The 18,896-nt window shown below is 44.3% G+C and overlaps 1 protein-coding gene across 1 annotated transcript; it reads right to left on the bottom strand.

Moving 5' to 3' along the window:
- Positions 1–1,470: 1,470 nt before the first annotated feature.
- GARIN1B (golgi associated RAB2 interactor 1B) lies at positions 1,471–17,315 on the bottom strand. The gene is made up of 7 exons (XM_055420179.2): positions 17,070–17,315; positions 15,709–15,893; positions 14,253–14,505; positions 9,613–9,734; positions 5,791–5,834; positions 2,425–2,595; positions 1,471–1,484 (listed from the first exon to the last, which is right to left on the bottom strand). Exons 1-7 carry the CDS (start codon positions 17,313–17,315, stop codon positions 1,471–1,473), a joined length of 1,035 nt encoding a protein of 344 aa, XP_055276154.1.
- Positions 17,316–18,896: the final 1,581 nt, after the last annotated feature.

The raw sequence follows: 18,896 nt of genomic DNA, 5'->3' as shown, positions 1-18,896 counted from the left end.
TGGTATATAGTTGGAGAATAGAAATGATGGGATGGGGTGCAGTTATTAATGGCAAACTCTAGGGTAAATCAGGGAGCGGGGGGTCAGTGGCTGAGGAAGATGAAGGACAAGGAGAGCAACTAGGGTATGGGAAGGATCATCTCTGTGGATACTGAAATCACCAAGAATTAGGACATAACTCATCCTTGGCAAGAGCAGTGATGATCGAGGAACTTACTTTTTAGTCCTCCAATGTTTCAGTCTGAAAACCACTTCAGTAAAGAAAAATACCCTCCCCTAGGATAGCCTAAATAAAAGCAAGATGTCCAGAAAAGCTTTCCAACGGGAAGGTTGGGTACCTTTTCTGAAATACTCATAGTCTGGGTTTTATTGAATGTGCAATATTGTGCATTTTAAATAGAGACCAGTCCATGGTCTCTCTAGCAGACCCTCCTTAGTGACTGTCTTCATCTATAATTTGTGAACCCTTGATTTTACTTATACTTTGAGCCTGGAACCTCTGATTTACCTGTAACTTGAGCCTGTGTCTCCTCTCTTTGGAATATCTAATAAGTACTAACAAGATACTCTATTTCAAGGGGGAATGGTATCCAAAAGAAATCGAGCCAGTGTTTGTAGGGCTGAGACAATAGAAAGCCTTATTTCTGAAACTCAGAAAGAGAAACTCCCCCTACCACACACACCTTGTCTTACAACCTCCCGCAGGAAACTTGTGTAGCTTCAGACCCAAACCACCATTTGGAACAGCAGGGCCAGGCTAGCAGGTTCGAGTCAGGAAATGCACTAAGGAAGAAGGTCTAAGGCTTGAATCAAAACAGAGGGACTAAGGAGAAAAAATGGCAAAAAGGAACATTTAAGGAGAGGCCTTTGGCTGGAATTCATTTCTGTCCCCTTATCCTTGTCCAGAGGAGTCTGAGCAGAGAAGAAAACACATGTCTCTTTTGGTATATGGCCTTACTCTGAAGTTTTAAATTAGATAAATAGAAGCTTGGCGAGGCATCTCTCAGTGTGCTTCTCTGGTCCTCTCTTCTGTTTCCTTCTGTTTCCACTTTTCTGCGTCTCCCCTCTTCTCTGATTTCCGCCCTCCACCTTCCTCTTCAGCCCTGTTTTGTTCTCTTCCACCTCTTTTCTGGTTCTGGTTCTCTTTCCTTCCTTCTCTCTCTCTTGATCCTGGTCCTTCTAAGAGCATATGTTCTTGTGCTGGAAGGGAGCTGAGATGCGGTGATGTGTGGTGGTGAGGATGCAAAGTTACGGACCAGAATAATGCTGGAATAAACGCTTCTCGTCTGGCAGCCATACTTCCAAGCGATTCTCCAGGGAAAGGCTATGCTGTCAGCATGAGATGATTCTAGCTTTTCCTTAGGTGCAGCTTTTCTCCTCCCCTCCATAAAGACAGTATCCCACAGAAAGCTGAATGCTGCAGCATGGTGTTGGCAAGGGTCATATGATTCTCTACTGTGAAAGGGTGGCTCAGATAGAACTTCCTGTGAGTATAGGAGAGAAAAACTTTCAATAAGATGTAACTTGCCTTATGAGCTCTTCTATAGGCACCTAGATACTTCTGTTAGTTTTTTAAATCGTCAATTGTTGATAACAGGTACCTTTTAAGAGTTAGTGGCTTATTGGTAATATTTTACTCTAGAAAACATAAACCACTGTACCTTCTTTAAGGATCTCTCTCTGGTCAGACAGAGGCACATAGGAAATACTTAATGAATGTTAAATGAATACATGGATGGATGGATAGGCCTTGGTGCATGGAAAGATAAGGGCTGGGCCTCAGAGAAATCTGATCCCTACACCTCATCCCTCCCGGGCTTCCCTGGTGCCTCAGATGGTAAAGAAATCTGCCTGCCGTGCAGGAGACTTGGGTTCGATACCTGGCTCAAGAAGATCCCCTGGAGAAGGGATCAGCTACCCACTCCAGTATTCTTGCCTGGAGAATCCCATGAACAGGGGAGCCCGGTGGGCTACAGTCCATGGCGTCATAAAGAGTCAGAGGTGACTTTCACTTTCATTCCTCATGGACTTCCTCCTTCCCACTCTATGCATCAGAAGGTTGGGACTCCCATGGAGACCAGAGAAAGAGAAGGAGCTCCTGCCTCGGCAGAGGCAGCCCCTCATGCCTCCCGCACAGCACGGAGAAGGCAGCTGTAGTGACAGCCGTGTCCTGCTAGTCTCTATCTCTTTTGAACCACTTTCAGGAATGCCCAGGGGCCTCTGGTAGCTCTGGAGGTGCCACTCTTAGGGTTTCACTCAGCCCAGTTGGTGGTAGAGAAGAACAGGGCAAGAACAAAGAGGGTTGAGGTAGCTGTGGCTAGTCTCCCACTCCCAACCCACAGCCTCCTGGAATCATTCCCAAGACCCTAGAACCTGTACCCAGGCCTGTCCCAGGAAGGCAGTGGATGAATGCTGTCACCGTACCTATGAGTGGGGCCAGCTGGGGCCCGGTGGAGGCTGCCAGAGTGCTGAGGAGCGAGAGGGATTGCGGCCCAGAGGGGTTCTCTCTTTCCCACTCTCCATAGGTGAATGAATCCCTCCAACTGAGGTCACGGGTGCAAGGGATGGAGTCTTCACTCGGAGAGGTTTTTTTCCCTAGGTCAAAAAGGAATGCAATTGTTTGTACTTTAATTCACAGAGCACACTCACAGGTTCCAGCCAACATTTGTGAGGTGCTTATTACGGGCCAGGCACTATTCCAAACAATTACACACATTAATGCTCTTTTAACCCTCACAGCAACCTCCGAGAGATCAGTGCTGCCATAGTCCCCATTTGATGCCTGAGGATTTTGAGGCCCAGCAAGGTGAAGTCACTTACCCATGGTCACATCGTGAGGAGGCAAGGCCAGAATCGCAAGCCAGATAGCCAGGCAACAGAGCCTGTGTTTTTACCACTACATCATGTCACCAGGCAGTACCCATAAAACAAGGCAACCAACATGGCTTGGAGAGGTTAACCAAGTGAATTTCCCCAGGAGATTCAGCTAGCTGAACAGGCAATGCCCTTAAACCCAGATGGCCTGAAGCCAGAGCCTGTTCTTGGTCCACTTGGCTTGAGCTACTTAAGGGTGGCTCACAGCCCAGCAGCTTTGGCATCACCCAGAGCATGTGAGAAATGCAGTCTCAGGTCTGCCCAGATGCTCTGAATCAGAATCTGTATGTTAACAAGATCCCTAAGGGGGCATTTGCACATTGAAGTTTAGGAAGGATCATATAGATCATATCACCCACAAATGGGGAAGTGACATGTTCAGCTACACAGGTACACCTGGGGATGCTGGCTTTCCAAACGTAGCTCTGTCTCTGTCTCCCTCATCATCCAAAAGTTTTAAGAGGCTGGGGTGTGAGCGTCCTTCCAAACTGAAAGTGTATGCTACTTGGCCCAAAGAGAAAAGAGGGGTTCCTTCAGCTCCAAGGAAAGAACAGGGTCCTAAGGACATCCCAGGATCATTAATTGCATCAGCCTAGGGACATCTTGGGGGCAACAGTTCCCATGACACAGATGTCCTGTGACTCTGAAATTCTAGCTGTTCTCTCAAGTCCTAGAAATAAGTTTGAAAGATTCTCTAGCTCTGTCTTTTTCAACACTAATCTCATGGGATATGTTTTGAGTGTATGTGTTTGTACATGTGTGTGTGTTTGAATGTATGTGTAAACACATTAATGATTCACCACTGTATTAGCAGTCACATAATATGAGAATGCAGTTCTGGACTTGCAGAAAATGTGGGCCAGCAGTCAGGTCTGCTTACCATAGAGAACAGGGGCTGAGAACTGGCAGCCTCCAGGCTCACTTTGGTTTGCAGATCTCCCTTTTGTTTGCCCACTAACTTTTTGGCCTATACTGTACTTTGTTGGGCTTCCCTGGTGGCTCAGATGCGGCCTGTGATGCGGGAGACTCGGGTTCAGTCTCTGGGTTGGGAAGATCCCCTGGAAAATAGAGTGGTAACCCACTGCAGTAGTCTTGCCTGGAGAATTCCAAGAACTGAGGAGCCTGGAGGGCTACAGTCCATGGGTTTACAAAGAATCAGACACGACTGAACAACTATCACTTTCACACTAGAGTTTTATGAAGTGGGGAATGGGGGTGTATGTGATATAAAAATTCAGAGTTTTGTTTTTTCTTGAAAAATCAGATTATCTGGCAATGCCAGGCCTGCGTTGCAGCATGGCAACCATTAATGAAACTTTAGTTGAAACATTCACTTTTTCTTTGCCACAGTCCCCATCACTCCCTATTGTCTCTTCAATGCCCAGCTGTTGTTTTACGAATAATAGGGATGAGAGAAAAATTGGCCATTTCTTATATCTATGACACATAGACTCTTTACTCCTTTATAACACCTGCATATGTTTGAGTTTGAATCCTTGGTTTGGATAATATAACATGATATTCTGGCTGCATTATGAGCCGATTTGGAGGAATAATTTCTTAGGGATGTGGTGCATGAATATTTATTGAGTTCCTATTGTGTTCTCAGACCTGTGCTTCCCACTGTAGGAATTCAGAGGCACACACACAAAAAAAGTTTAGTATTGGTTGAAGAAATAAGACTTAAACCTATGAAACAATTAGGGAACTTATGTTATGAAACAGAGGTTATGAGCACAGCAAGATGTGCCTGGACAGGAAGGTGTTGTGAGTGTCGTTGTTTAGTCTCTTAAGTCGTGTCTGACTCTTTGCGACCCTCCAGGCTCCTCTGTCCATGGAATTCTCCAGGCAAGAATACTGGAGTGGGTTGCCATTTCTTTCTCTAGGGGACCTTCCTGACCCAGGGATGAACCCGTGTCTCCTGCATTGCAGACGGATTCTTAATGCTGAGTCACTGGGGAAGCCCCACTTGTGAGTGTATCCTGATGATTAGGCAGGATTTAGAGTGGCGTCAGGAAGAAGGGAGCAGTGGAGGATGAATAAGTCATGGGAAAGGATAGCTGAGGTTTGACCAGAGCAGAAGATTTAAGCTGGAGAAGAGGAGGCAGAGAGCTCCCAATTAAGGAGGAGAGAGTAATCAGGTGAGATGGGTAAGAGATGGAAAGTTCACGCAGGATCAGCCATGCCAGAATGAGTGGATGTGGGGTAAACTAGAACCTGAGACTGCATCGGGAAGTGGCCGCCGTTTCCAGAAGGTTTCATGCCGTCTCACACAGACTCTGTCTCTCTCTAGGATCCCTGCCTCATCGGCCTCAGCCAGCCCACTTGTACTCATCCTCTGTGACTCAGCACAGACCCCAGGTCTGCCGGGAGAGCTTCCCAGGAGGAGTGACTGAGTTCTGCCTTTGTGCCCTCAAGACAGGAGCACCCCAGTCTTGAGCTTTGAATGTTGCCTGGAAGGAGAGGTTTTGTGATTTGGGAATTTACCCATTTGACTCCAAAAACTATAAACCCCTGAATGGGGTGCTGTGTTTTCACTGTGACTCCAAAGCCTTCAACAGTGTTTGGCACTTACCAAGTGCTCAATATGTGTTTTTGAATGAATGAATGAACTAGCAGGAGATTGCTGCAGTGGCCCAGTCAAGAGATGATAAAGTGGACTAGGGTAGGATCTGTGGGCTTGGAAATGAACTCAAGAATCTAAAGAATATTTCAAAGAAAGAAACTGGGGTGATGTGGTGCCAAATAGACTATGGTGACCGCAGATCCCAGAAGAAGTAGAACCAAGGTACAGGAGGATAATGGTGATCCTGACAGCACAGGAAAGTTGGGTTGGGGGGCTGGAGGGAATTTTATTCCTGTGTCTGCAGAGCAGAAAAATTCTCCAAGATGCGGGTGCCCTGTGCCCTCCCTTACCTGAGCTGTCCTTTTTGTTCTCTGTCTTTTTGCTGCTCCTGGAACTCCAGTCATTTCAGGATCGAGGAAATGAAGATCAGAAGGAAAAGAATAGAGCATGAGACTCTTGTTTTAAGTCTTGTTTCTCGTTATACTTTTCCTGATGCAACAAAAGCTTTAGAGGCAGATATAAATATGAAAAAGGACAGCTGTGGCTATATTGGGTGGATGTGACCCATATTAAAGCACCAGAAGGAAAACTAGAGAAGGGGAAGGTAGGATGGGGTAGGGTTTGGGGAGCAGAACCCTTGACGCTGATTTTGCTGAGGAGGAGTGGGCGTGACTCCATCTGTTTGGCATCTCAGCCATTTATTTTATTTGCTGTAAGTTGCATATATATTGCTGTTGATGTGCAAAAACTGCTAAAACTGCAACCAGACCAGAACCTGCCTAAATGAGAAAAATCATCACTCCAGGGCTTCATGCTGGGAAATGAAAGAGAAGAAACTAAACATCTGTACAAAGTAATTGTTTGAGATGGGGAAGCAAAAATTAAATATTCCCTGTTTCTTGCATCCCTCTGATCCGTCTTGTACATGACAGCCCAGACTCGGTTGCCATGGCTCCCTGGCTGGTCCCTTCACACCTAGCCTCCCTCTCTTCAAATTGCTGTCACAGCAGCAGCCAGCTTGACCTTTTAAAAATGTAAATGGGATCACATCACTTCCCTATTTAAAATGCTGCTAAGGTTCCTGTTACACTTAAAGCTTAAATCCATTCGCATGGCTTCCCTGCCTGGCTTGGGCCCTGCCCACGTCTACATATATCCTCCTACCAACATCCCCACTTCCCCACTGATCTTCCTTCCCTTTCTCTACACTGACTCAAGCTTCTTACTCAGGGCGAAGCCTCAGTCTTATACCCATTTGTTCCTTTAGCCTGCACAGCTTTCCTCATCCTTTATGTGACTTCTGTGAGTTTTCCCTTCAGGTCTTCAACTTCTCTGACCTTTCAGAGATATTAAAATCTCTCTGCCAGAGACTGCCAGTAGGCCCCCAGCATCCCTTCTTCCCTTCTCCTGCTGAGGCAGAGCATCTAATTTTGTGTTGGGCCCATGGCTATGAGGAGTGGAGGCTTCATTTCCCAGCCTCCTTTGCAACTGGGTGTGGCTATTGTTATTCAGTCTCTAAGTCGTGTCCCACTGTTAGCAACTCCATAGACTGCAGCACTGAGTTTTAAGACATTCCTTTCTTTCATTAACAGACTGCTAGTGACTATATTGGAGAAGGCAATGGCACCCCACTCCAGTACCCTTGCCTGGAAAATCCCATGGACGGGGGAGCCTGGTGGGCTGCCGTCTGTGGGGTCACACAGAGTCAGACATGACTGAAGCGACTTAGAAGTAGCAACAGCAGACTGCAGCACACCAGGCTCCTCTGCCTTCCACTATCTCCTGGAGTTTGATCAAATTCATGTTCATTGAGTCGGTGTTACTATCTAACCATCTCATCCTCTGCCACCCCTTCTCCTTTTGCCTTCAATCTTCCCCAGCATCAGGGTCTTTTCCAATGAGTCGACTCATCACATCAGGTGACCAAAGTGTTGGAGCTTCAGCTTCAGTCCTTCCAATGAATATTGAGGGTTGATTTCCTTTAGAATTGACTGGTTTGATCTTCTTGCAGTCCAAAGAACTCTCAAGAGTTTTCTCCAGCACCACAATTTGAAAGCATCAATTCTTTGATGCTTATCTTTCTTTCTGGTCCAACTCTCACATCCATACATGACTACTGGAAAAACCATCAGTTCAGTTCAGTTCAGTCGCTCAGTCGTGTCCAACTCTTTGCGACCCCATGAATCACAGCACGCCAGGCCTCCCTGTCCATCACCAACTCCTGGAGTTCACTCAAACTCATGTCCATCGAGTCGGTGATGCCATCCAGCCATCTCATTCTCTGTCGTCCCCTTCTCCTCCCGCCCCCAATCCTTCCAGGCATCAGAGTCTTTTCCAGTGAGTCAACTCGTCGCATGAGGTAGCCAAAGTATTGGAGTTTAAGCTTTAGCATCAGTCCTTCCAATGAACACCCAGGATCGATCTCCTTCAAAATGGACTGGTTGGATCTCCTTGCAGTCCAAGGGACTTTCAAGAGTCTTCTCCAGCACCACAGTTCAAAAGCATCAATTCTTTGGCGATCAGCTTTCTTCACAGTCCAACTCTCACATCCATACATGACCACTGGAAAAACCATAGCCTTGACTAGACAGACCTTAGTTGGCAAAGTAATGTCTCTGCTTTTTAATATACTATCTAGGTTAGTCATAACTTTCCTTCCAAGGAGTAAGCGTCTTTTAACTTCATGGCTGCATAGCTTTGGCTAAATATAGGTGTGGCTAATGAGGTATAAGCAGAGGCTGTCCTAAGAGTAATAAAGAAAATCTGTGAGTTAACATTTTGAGCCAATCAAAAAGTTGCATCAGAATATCTTGTTCTGGGAATTCCCTGATGGTCCAGTGGTTAGAACTCTGCACTTCCACTGCCTGGGTTCAGGAGTTCCACCCTTGGTCAGTGAACTAAGAGCTCACAAGCTGAACGGCATGACCAAAAAAAAAAAAAAAAAATTGCTGTATTAAGTCCAGAGCTCTCCTGTTCAGAATGTGATATCTTACCCTGGAACTTCTTCATTACAGATCTCTGTGTGATATACCGATTGACAACGCCAGTATAAAAAATTCTTCAACAGCGGGCAACTAATAAGTCTTTTTCTTGTGTTAACACTTTTCTACTTTCAGCCCAAGTTAGAATACAAGTTAATATTTATTGAGAGTTAACTTATAACTGCCTCTAAATTTGCTGAGGACCAGCCAAACACTTGGTGCATATGGGTTCATTTTATACTGACACTATCTGGATGAGGTTGGCATTATCATAATTTCCACTTTATAGATCTGAAAACTGAGACCCAGCAGATTAAGCAATGTGCCCAAGAGCTCATAGTCAGAGCAGTGACTTGGGTCCAAACCTCTGTGAGCACTTCCCCACTATGAGACTCCTCTGAACTCTCCTGATTTTCAGCTTATTACTGGCACTCATACACACAAAAAAAACTTTCTTTTTTAATTTCTGTCTCTGAGTTGCTGGTCCCTGTTATGACAAAATCTCCTTCTCTGGTGTTTTTCTCTTCTGGTGACATTTGCTCATTTCTTTCTGTTCTCCCTTTTCTTTGACGCCACATGTCAAGTTCATGTCCGGTTCCCACTTGATCTCCGCTCTCTGGCCGTGGTGCCCTGAGGTCTAAGTGCTCTCTAGTTTTGCCTCTCTCATACCAGCTAGTCCTAAGAGTCAACCCTAAGTCATCTGTACCTACAATGCCATTTCCTCAGACATGGAGGAGACAGGCCTACATGAGGGAGCTTTCCGGAAAACACTTAAAAAAATGACCACAGAAGCTCCGTAAAGTCCAAACAGAGGCCAAGTATGTAGGTAAAGGAACTCAGTGATAGAGGATGTTTTAAACAACGTTTTGATTGTTTCTCAGTAGGAAATATAGGAACTAGATTAGAAATTAGGTTTTACTTTTCCACTGTGTTACTAACTGATTCTTAATATTGGAGAGGTTACTTTTCATTTTTTGTGAATATCCTCCTCTGAAGTCAAGCCCACAGTGCTTGTGGAGGACAATCAGGCAAAGAGACCAGGAAAAGTTTTCCCTGAGTCAAGAATGCAGACTGGGTTGGATATGGAAGGGCAGAATTCTTCCTTGCGCCCCTTAACCAGATTCCTTGGTTTCTGGGTCTCTGGGGCAGACCACCTGGGGACATCAAGCTGGCTGGATTTGAGTCATGTACCTGAACAGGTTGTGCTGATGCAAGTCCGCAAAGATCTGACAGAGGGCCTCACTCTCCCCTTTGGCCATCAGCTGCATGAGGCTCTCGCTGGGCTGGGAAGCTTGGGGTTTCTTCTGTACTAACTAGATGGAGGAAAGAAAAACAGAGCCAGGTTGTTAAGGTCTTAGCATCTGCATTTTCCTAATATTATGGTCTAGACCCTAAAGTGTTAGAACCTAAAGTGTTCCTTCAGACAAAGCCATGCCAGCAGCTCAGAGAGGCAATTCTGAGGCTATATGTTTGTTTTGATCTCTATTGTTATAAATTTCCTTTGATGTCCTAAGAATAATATTGTTATTGAAAACTTTAAACATAATTTAGTGTAGGTAAGCTATTCTTAACATACCTTACTATGTTATTGAACAGTCTATTAATATAAACTTTAATAAAACTTACCGTACTTGGTTTTATATTTAAATAGAGGGGGTTAAATGTTTATTGTAGAAATTTAATGCTTTTAAATTCATTTCTCTAAGAAATATCCTGTGTTGAGGTGCTTTTTATGCCAAAATAAAACTGCCTTTTTTCTTGTTGCCTGTGATACCCTTCAGATGTTCTAGTTGTGCGGGGCGGGGGGAGGCAGGTTTGTGTGCACATGCTCAGTCATGTAAGACTCTGAGGCCCCATGAACTGTAGCCCACCAGGCTCCTCCATCCATAGAATTTTCCGGGCAAGAATACTGAAGCGAGTTGCCATTTCCTCCTCCAGGGGATCTTCCTGACCCAGGGATCAAACCCTTATCTCTTGCATCTCCCACATTGGCAGTCAGATTCTTTACCACTGCACCACCTGGGATACCCCCTACTTATGCACGCTGCTCATGTTCATTTAATGTTAATATTTACTGAATATCAACTATTTGCCAGACACTGGGGAATCTCAGTGAAAAAAACAAAAATCTCAGCCATTGTGGAGCTTATGTTGTAGCTCACACATCAGGCCTCAGTTCATTAGACTCTAAGGCCTGAGGCAAAAAGGCCCAGGTGGCTTCCCTGATTTCTATCTCATATTTAAAGAAGTAGTAACATCAATTCTTCAAAAACTCAGAGGAGGCAGGAACACTTTTTAAATTACTCAATAAGGCAAGTATTACTCTGATACCAAAGCCAGGCTATCATAAGAATACTACAGACCAATATCTCTAACGAACGTAGGTGCAAAACTCTTTTAACAAAATACTAGCAAACCAAGTCAAACTATATAGAAAGGATCATATACAACGTAATGTAATGTAATTTATTGCAGGAACACAAGGCTGTTTTAATATATAAAAATAAAGTAATATAATATATGGACTTCCCTGTTGGCTCAGTAGTAAAGAATCTGCCTGCCAGTGCAGGAGACCTGGGTTCCATCCCTGGGTTGGGAACATCCCCTGGAGAAGAAAATGGCAACCCATTCCACTAGTCTTGCCTGGGAAATCCTATGGACATGGACAAAGGAGTCTGGCAGGCTATAGTCCATGGGGTTGCAAAGAGTTGGACACAACTTAGCAACTAAACAACAACAATATACTATATTAATAGAATAAAGAACAAACAATATGATCATCTTAGTAGAGAGAGAAAAAGCATTTGGCAAAATCTAATTCCCATTCATGATAAAAACTCTTGATAAGGAATAGAAAGGAATTTCCTCTATCTTATAAAGGGCATCTACAAAAATCCCGTAGTTAATATCATACTTAGTGAAAGACTGGATATTTTCCCCCGATACCTGGAATGAGGCAAGGATGTCTGCTTTTGTTACTTTTATTAAACATTGTACTGAAGGTTCTAACTAATGCAATAAGCAATAAACAAATAAATGGATCCAAATGAGAAATGAAATTAAGCTGTATTTATTTGCAGATAACAAGGATATATGCATATATGTAGAAAATCCTAAGGAATCCATGAAAACTACTACAGCTAATCAACAATACACAAAAATCAATTTTATTTCTATATACTTTCAATAAGTGATACAAAATTAAGACAACACAATTCCATTCACAATAATATCAACAACAATCAAATACTTAGGAATATATTGAACAAAAGAAGCACAGAAGTACAGAACTTATAAACTGAAAGCTGCAAACATTGCTAAGGGAAATTAAATTAGATTGATATAAATGGAAAGACTTTTATACATATGTACTGAAAGACAATATTGTCAAGATGGCAATTTTCCCCAAATTGTTGTATAAATTCAACATGTCCTTATCAAAATTCCAGCAGGTTTGTTTGGTTTTTTGGCAGAAATTGGCAAGTTGATCCTAAAATTTACATGGAAATGCAGAAGATCTGGAATTGGCTATTCTAAAACAATCTGAAAAAGAGCAAAATTGGAAGATTTACAACACCCAATTTCAAAAATTAAAATTCAGAAGTTTCAAAAAACTTACTATAAAGCTTCATTTATCAAGACATTGTGGTTTTGGCACAAGAACAGGCAAACAGATCAATGGAACAGAACTGAGAAGCCAGAAATAAATCCTTACATTTACGGTTCAATGCCAAGACAATTCAATGTGGGAAGGATAGTCTTTTAACAAATGGTACTAGAACAGTTATAACATCCACATGCCAAAAAAAATTACTTTAAAATGTACCCTTACCTCACATCATACAAAAATATTAACTCAAAAGGGATAAAAGACCTACATGTAAGAGCTAAGTCTAGGGACTTCCCTGGTGGTTCAGTGGTTAAGACTCCATGTTTCAAATGGCAGGGGCTCGGATTCAATCTTTGGCTGGGGAACTAAGATCCCACATGCCATGTGATGTGACCAAAAAAAAAAATTTTTTTTTTAAAAAGAAGTCTATACAACTTCTTGAAGAAAATATAGGATAACACCTTTGTGACTTTGGGTTGAACAAAGAGTTTTTAGATACACCACTAAAAGTCAGATCTATTAAAGAAAAAATTGATAAACTGAACTTCATCAAAATTTTAAACTTTTGCTCCTTAGAAAACATCATTAATAAAATGAAAAGACAACTCACAGAATGGGAAAAAATATTTACAAGTCGTATATCTGATAAAGAACTTGTATCCAGAATTTGCAAAGAGCTCTTACAACTCAATAAAAAAAATTAAAAATAAGCAAAAGATTTGAATAGAAATTTCACCAAGAAGATATGTAAATGGTTAACAAGTCAATGAAAAGTTCTTTGACAGGAAATCCTAATTAAAAACCCAACATATTCCCTAGAATGGCTTTAATTAAGAAGATAATACCATTGTTGGTGAAGATGTAGAGAAAGTGAAACCCCCTCTCGTTCCTGGTGGGAATGTAAATGGTACAGTCACTTTGGGAAAAGGTTTGCCTGTTTAAACACAAGCTTACCATATGACTCAGCAATTCCAAATTCTTGGACTCTACCCACAACAAATGAAAACATACCCTAACATACATCTATACAAAAACTTGTACACAAATGTTCACAGCAGCATTATTCATAATAGGCCCAAATGAAATAATCCAAAGGTCTCCCAGGTGGTGCAGCAGTAAAGAATCTGCCTGCTGATACAGGATATGCAGATTCAATCCCTGGGCCAGAAAGATCCCCTGGAGGAGGAAAGAGCAACGCACTCCAGTATTCTGGCCTGGAAAATTCCATGGACAGAGGAGCCTGGTGGGATGCAATCCATGGGATCTCAAAGAGTTGGACAGGACTGAGCACGCATGCACGAAAATGATCCAAATGTCCATCAGCTGGTGACTAGACAGACAGAATGTGGTATATCCATGCAGTGGAATACTATTCAGCAATAAAAAGGAAGAAATTATTGATAATCTGTGACTAACATAGAGTTGGCCTCATGCTATGATATGAATGAACTTGAAAAACCTCACAGTAAGTGAAAGAAGCCATACACAAAACACTATATATTATAGGATTCCATGTATATGAAATGTTTCAGGAATATGAGTAGAGTTTGAAGACAGATCAGTGGTTGCCTAGGGCAGAAAGTAGGAACAGAATGACTGCAAATGGGCATGAGGGAATTTTTTAGGGTGATAGATATTGAGGTGATGGTTGCAGAACCCTATACATTTACTGAAAATGCTGATCTGTACACTTAGGTGAATTTTAATCAATAAAATGATTAGAAAAGGCCTAAGGCAGGAATCGCTGAAGAATTGATGCTTTTGAACTGTGGTGCTGGAGAAGACTCTTGAGAGTCCCTTGGACTGCAAGGAGATCCAACCAGTCCATTCTGAAGGAGATCAATCCTGGGTGTTCATTGGAAGGACTGATGCTAAAGCTGAAACTCCAATACTTTGGCCACCTCATGCGACCAGTTGACTCACTGGAAAAGACTCTGATGCTGGGAAGGATTGAGGGCGGGAGGAGAAGGGGACAACAGAAAATGAGATGGCTGGATGGCATCACCGACTCGATGGACATGAGTTTGAGTGAACCCCGGGAGTTGGTGATGGACAGGGAGGCCTGGCGTGCTGTGATTCATGGGGTCGCAAAGAGTCGGACACGACTGAGCGACTGAACTGAAGGCAGGAATCACCTTCCCAGGGTGCTCCCATATCAGCTTACCAAAGCTCTACAGCTCAGCTCTGGCCTTGGCTGGAGGAGGCTATAGTGTCCACTTACCTGTGAGTCTCCTGAGGGACTGCAGCTACTCTTGGGTACCAGGCAGTGAGTGACAAGAATCCTGGGGTCTTTGGTGGTGATAGACAGGCCCTTCTGCAGAATTTGAATGAGCCGGATCCAGAAGTGGAAGACAGTCTCAGGATGGTCAGGGTGGAGTTTTAGATAGTATATCTTCTCTGTGACTGTCCTCAACCGCAGGACACGTTGAAGGCGGTCAGAGACCTGGAGCTCTACAAACTTCAATGGGAGAATCCTGAAGGCGCAAGGGAAGACACACGTTGACAACACACATGGTCCAACACTGTCTTCATTAAAATGAAGAGCACCTTCTTTAGGACCAAGGCTTTGGTGAATGGTTAGCACAGTGGTTCTCAAACTTTAGGGAGATCAGATTGACCTGGGGAGCTTGGTTAAAATGCAGACACCTGAAGATACCCCAAAGATTTAGATTCAGTAGGTCTGGGATGGGGCCCTGCAATCTGCATTTTAACCTCCACCTATCCTGCCATGATTCTCATGCTGGTGTTCCCTGAATCCTGCTTGAGAGGGGCAGCCTGGGAGTAAGGTAGCTGGGATCATAGGGATTTTTAATTTTCTTCTTGATAGAACAACGGGAGCTGGGTCCCACTGTCCAGCTTGTCCATTCATTGACCTTAAGACCTCAATTACTCTTCCCAAAGAAGCTAAAGTTCAGGGAGCTGGCTTTGGATCTGGGATTAGTCAGCTGAACTGGGATGCACTTGCTGTAGGGGGTGCTTAGAACATAACGGAGAGGTTTATTATTGAAGCAACATGGAGCAATGACAGGTTAACTTGAGCTTCTGGGAATATGTAGAGATTCTTGAGATATCCTGCAAATTACTTGAAGAGGCTCAAGCATCTAAAAGGGCCACTGCACACTGCTGTATTCAGAATGGATAACCAGCAAGGGTATAGCACATGGAACTCTATACTCAGTGCTATGTGCCAGCCTGGATGGGAGGAGGATATGTGGGGAGAATGGATACAAGTGTATGTATCGCTGAGTCACTTTGCTGTTCACCTGAAACTACCACAACATTGTTAATCGGCTATACACCAATACAAAATAAGAAGTTGGAAATCTGAAAAAATAAATAAAAGGACCATTGCATCCTGGACAAGCATAATATTACAGTTCCAAGTAAGACTTCATTCAATTCACTTTACCAGTAGGAAAACTGAAATGCATCAAGTAACTTGGGACTCAAAAATTGTTTTGAGTCTAGTCAGTTGCATAAGGTCTAGAACCTGCATCTCCCAACCAACGCTTCATCTCCTAGACCCCTTGGCTTCCTTGTCCTTTGCCCCAAAGTAGAGAGACTCCCTAAGAATTCAGTGCAGTGAATGCAACAAGAAGGAAAGTGGGGATGTAGACTGGCCCTCCTTCCTGTCTATGTTATGTGCCTCCCCCTTTGCCCCACTTCAGGAGGCTCACCTCTTCAGGATGATCTTGGGGGCTGTGGATGGTTTGTTCCATGTCTGGTTCTGCCCATGGTGCCATTTGACGCTGGCCATGAGGAGGATGTTGGGAAGAGGCAGGCAGGGCACGGAGGAAGTCACCCCCAGGGCCATGGTGTTGGAGGCTTTGTAGATGTCTATCCAGTTCCTGCCCTTTCTGACCTGCAAAGCAGTCCCCCAGGCACCGTCTGAGCATTTGGCAGGAGCAGCAGCATGTTTCACGTGAGAGCTTCTCAAACTCGGCACTGTTCACATTTGGGGCTGGATAATTGGGGGGAGCAGGCTCTCCTGTGTGTTGCAGCATCCATGGCCTCTGCCCAATAGATGTGGATAGAAGTGACCACCCCAACCCCACCCTCAAATTGTGACAATCCAAAATGCTTCATTCAGACATGGCCAATGGCTTCAGACATGGCTCCAGTACTGATGGGGGCAAAGTCATCACTTGTTTGGAACCACAGTTAAACCTATATTGGTTAAACAACTGTAACAGTATTTACTTTGCCTGTTGTGGGTTGACCAAAAAGTTCACTTGGGTTTTTTAAGCTGATATGGGAAAATCGAATGAACTTTTTGATCAACCCAATATTAGCAATTGCCCACAAGAGTTTCCTGACATGTGTCACACTTCCCTCCCCAGACTGTTTTCTGGCTTTTATTTAAAAAACCTGTCCCTGGCACTTTCTTGAGGGGCCCTATTATCTCCTGCATCTTTTTTTCACTGTCAGGCCCCTGTAACCCCCAAGTGCTGTTTATTCTGGGTCCCATCTGGCCTAAGGAGAGCCCAGGCAAGGAAACAAAATGAACTGAGTGCTCCTGTACTGAGGCCTTTGCTTCCCATGTTTCCTGGAACAGCCAGGTCAATCCCACCTCTTTTACAACAGAGAAAACTGGTGTGCAGGTCACCTGTACCGTGACATCTCCTGATGAGCAAAAAGTGGACCAGACTCTGAGCCTAGATCTCTCTGGGTGCCCGACTTCTATTCTTTCACCCATCAGCATTTCTGTTCTAAAGCCCTAAATAGCATCTCATTTTACTGCCTCTGTGTTCATCTACTTTGAACTGACAGCCTGGAGGATGAAGTTAACTAAGGGATTCAGAGATCCAACCCTCCACTCAGAGCAGAGAACCCTCGACCTCTCTCCCCAGAGTGACTGCAGGAGAAAGCCTATCTGGGGCTCTGCAACATCGGGGTCAGGTGTGGGTAGCCTTGCCTTTGGTTCCTCTCTTTGCCTCAGTTGTCACTCCACTCCAGTTCCAGGGACAGACTCTCCGTCACATTGTGGGAAGAGATTTAGAGGAATCAAGGAGTGCCATTTGGAGCGGCCCAAGAGTACCTGGACAAAGTTGCTTTCAAACACCACTGATTCAGGAAACAGGTTGAATTCTGAAGAATGAACCATCTGGCAGAGCAGTCCCTCCTCCACACCCAGGCCCACTCCAGGATTTGGTTCCCCATCCACAGGAAAGAGGCCCCTGAATTCTTCCCAGGCATTCAGGGAAGGGAAGGTTGGATAGGATCTTGTGACTTTTACTGTCTTCTTCGATTTGTTCCAAGTCTTTCTATGTGGAACTGATGACATTTCCGCACATACTCAGGGGCCTGCTGCGCCTTTGTCCTGGGTCCTCTTTCTTCCCTCCTGGCCTTGGGCAGCCAGCCAAGGCCTGGGGCCACCAATCAGCTCACAATGATGAATGGATGACATCATGAAAAACCAGGGCAGGCCTGCGGGAAAGGGAAATGTAGAGGAGCCTCCCTTTTCCTCCAGAGTGCTTTCACAGCTTGCTGAGTGCCCTGACAGGCCCCAGCCCCCTCAGGACCTGAGGACACAGCTCCCCTAGAACTTGCTGACCCAGGCACAATGCAGAGAAGGAAGGCTGTTAGGAAGCTCCTTCCGCTGTTAAGAGAAAAGTCCCCTCCCTGCCTTTCAAGACTCCCTTACTCCAAATGTGACCTACCCCCAAAGAGTTTTAAGGGCGGTGGTTGATTTAAAACAGCTTTTCTTAGCTCTGTACCATGTGGGCCCCATGTGCCCTGGTCTATCTGCAGTAGCCTCTGATGGTTCTGGGAGAAGCTACAGGACTGTAGGTGCCTGCTCTACACTTTGCTACTTCTGGCTGGCTGTTTCTGCAGGGCTAATTTCCCTAAGGAAGTCAAACTGAAGAACAGTAGAAATAAGTGGTTTCTTACCCAGAGGCTGGCTGGGTGGGGGTGCCAGCTGAGAGGAACAGAATCCCAGTGAGCCGCTCTGCTAGATCAACACACCCTGCTTCTTCTCAGAGAGTGAGTCTGCATCATCCCTGAGCCAGAGGGAAAAAGAGCCCAGATCTTGGGGCAGCTAGATCAGAGGCAAAGAACCCAGCAGACTGACCACCACTCCTACTGACCACTACCACTATTTCAGGGAGAAATCCTATTCTAGTTTGAACAAAATTCCAGACTCTATTAACCACCAAGGCAAATTTCCCCATCAAGGTCAAATGCAATCAATTTAGAAAAGCAATGTGACAACCAAAATATGCAAAGTACAAGCGGGGAGGTTTATTTCTGTACTTCATTATCAAGTCAGGGAGAAGGCTGAAAGGTCACGAGGCTTTCCTTTGCTGATTCCATCATCCCCCTCTGGTTGTTTCTATTATGCTCCGGCTCTATAGGCTCTCTCGTGGGCACAACTTCTACCCTCAAGTTCCTTGTTTTCCTTTGTTTACCATGTGGGGAAATGTCTTCTATGGTAACATTCTCTAGGGATGGGGTCAGACCACATCCTGTGGTTCACATTTCCCTGGAAACAACACAGAGTAAAAAGTGATGGTAAGTAATACACTGATACGATGCTTTTCACAGCTAAAGCTTACATACTGCAGTAAAGCTTAGATGTATGGTTTGGATATATTTGACCATTGGGTCTCTAGTAATAGAGTATCTGGTTTTTAGTTGGCACGAATTTGTGGAATAAAGATTGTGTTTCCTGGCCTCTCTCTCAGCTAGCTAAGGCTATAGGGCAAAAATGATGCAAGTTCAAGAGTTGGATGAAATTTCTGTGAGGAATCATCATGGGAAGGGGGCATGCTCTTTTTCACTCCTTATTTTTCCCTTCAGACTGGAATGTAGACTTGATGCCTGGAGCTTGAGCAACCCTACTGGGCCATGAATTGGCATGCTA

This window comes from Moschus berezovskii, chromosome 3 (assembly GCF_049115385.1).
Source record: "Moschus berezovskii isolate FMDL1 chromosome 3, NW_MosBer_1.0, whole genome shotgun sequence".
NCBI classification, from domain to species: Eukaryota; Metazoa; Chordata; class Mammalia; order Artiodactyla; family Moschidae; genus Moschus; species Moschus berezovskii.
This window is presented reverse-complemented; position numbering and strand designations above follow the sequence as displayed.

Excerpts from the sequence above, each read along its gene's own strand:
- GARIN1B (XM_055420179.2), bottom strand. The coding sequence starts at position 17,315 with ATGTCATCAGTTCCACATAGAAAGACTTGGAACAAATCGAAGAAGACA. Across the intron at positions 9,735-14,252 it reads GTCCCTCAGGAGACTCACAG|TTAGTACAGAAGAAACCCCA; the intron begins GTAAGTGGACAC and ends TCCTCCATCTAG. Across the intron at positions 2,596-5,790 it reads GAACAAAAAGGACAGCTCAG|GGAAAAAAACCTCTCCGAGT; the intron begins GTAAGGGAGGGC and ends TTTTTGACCTAG.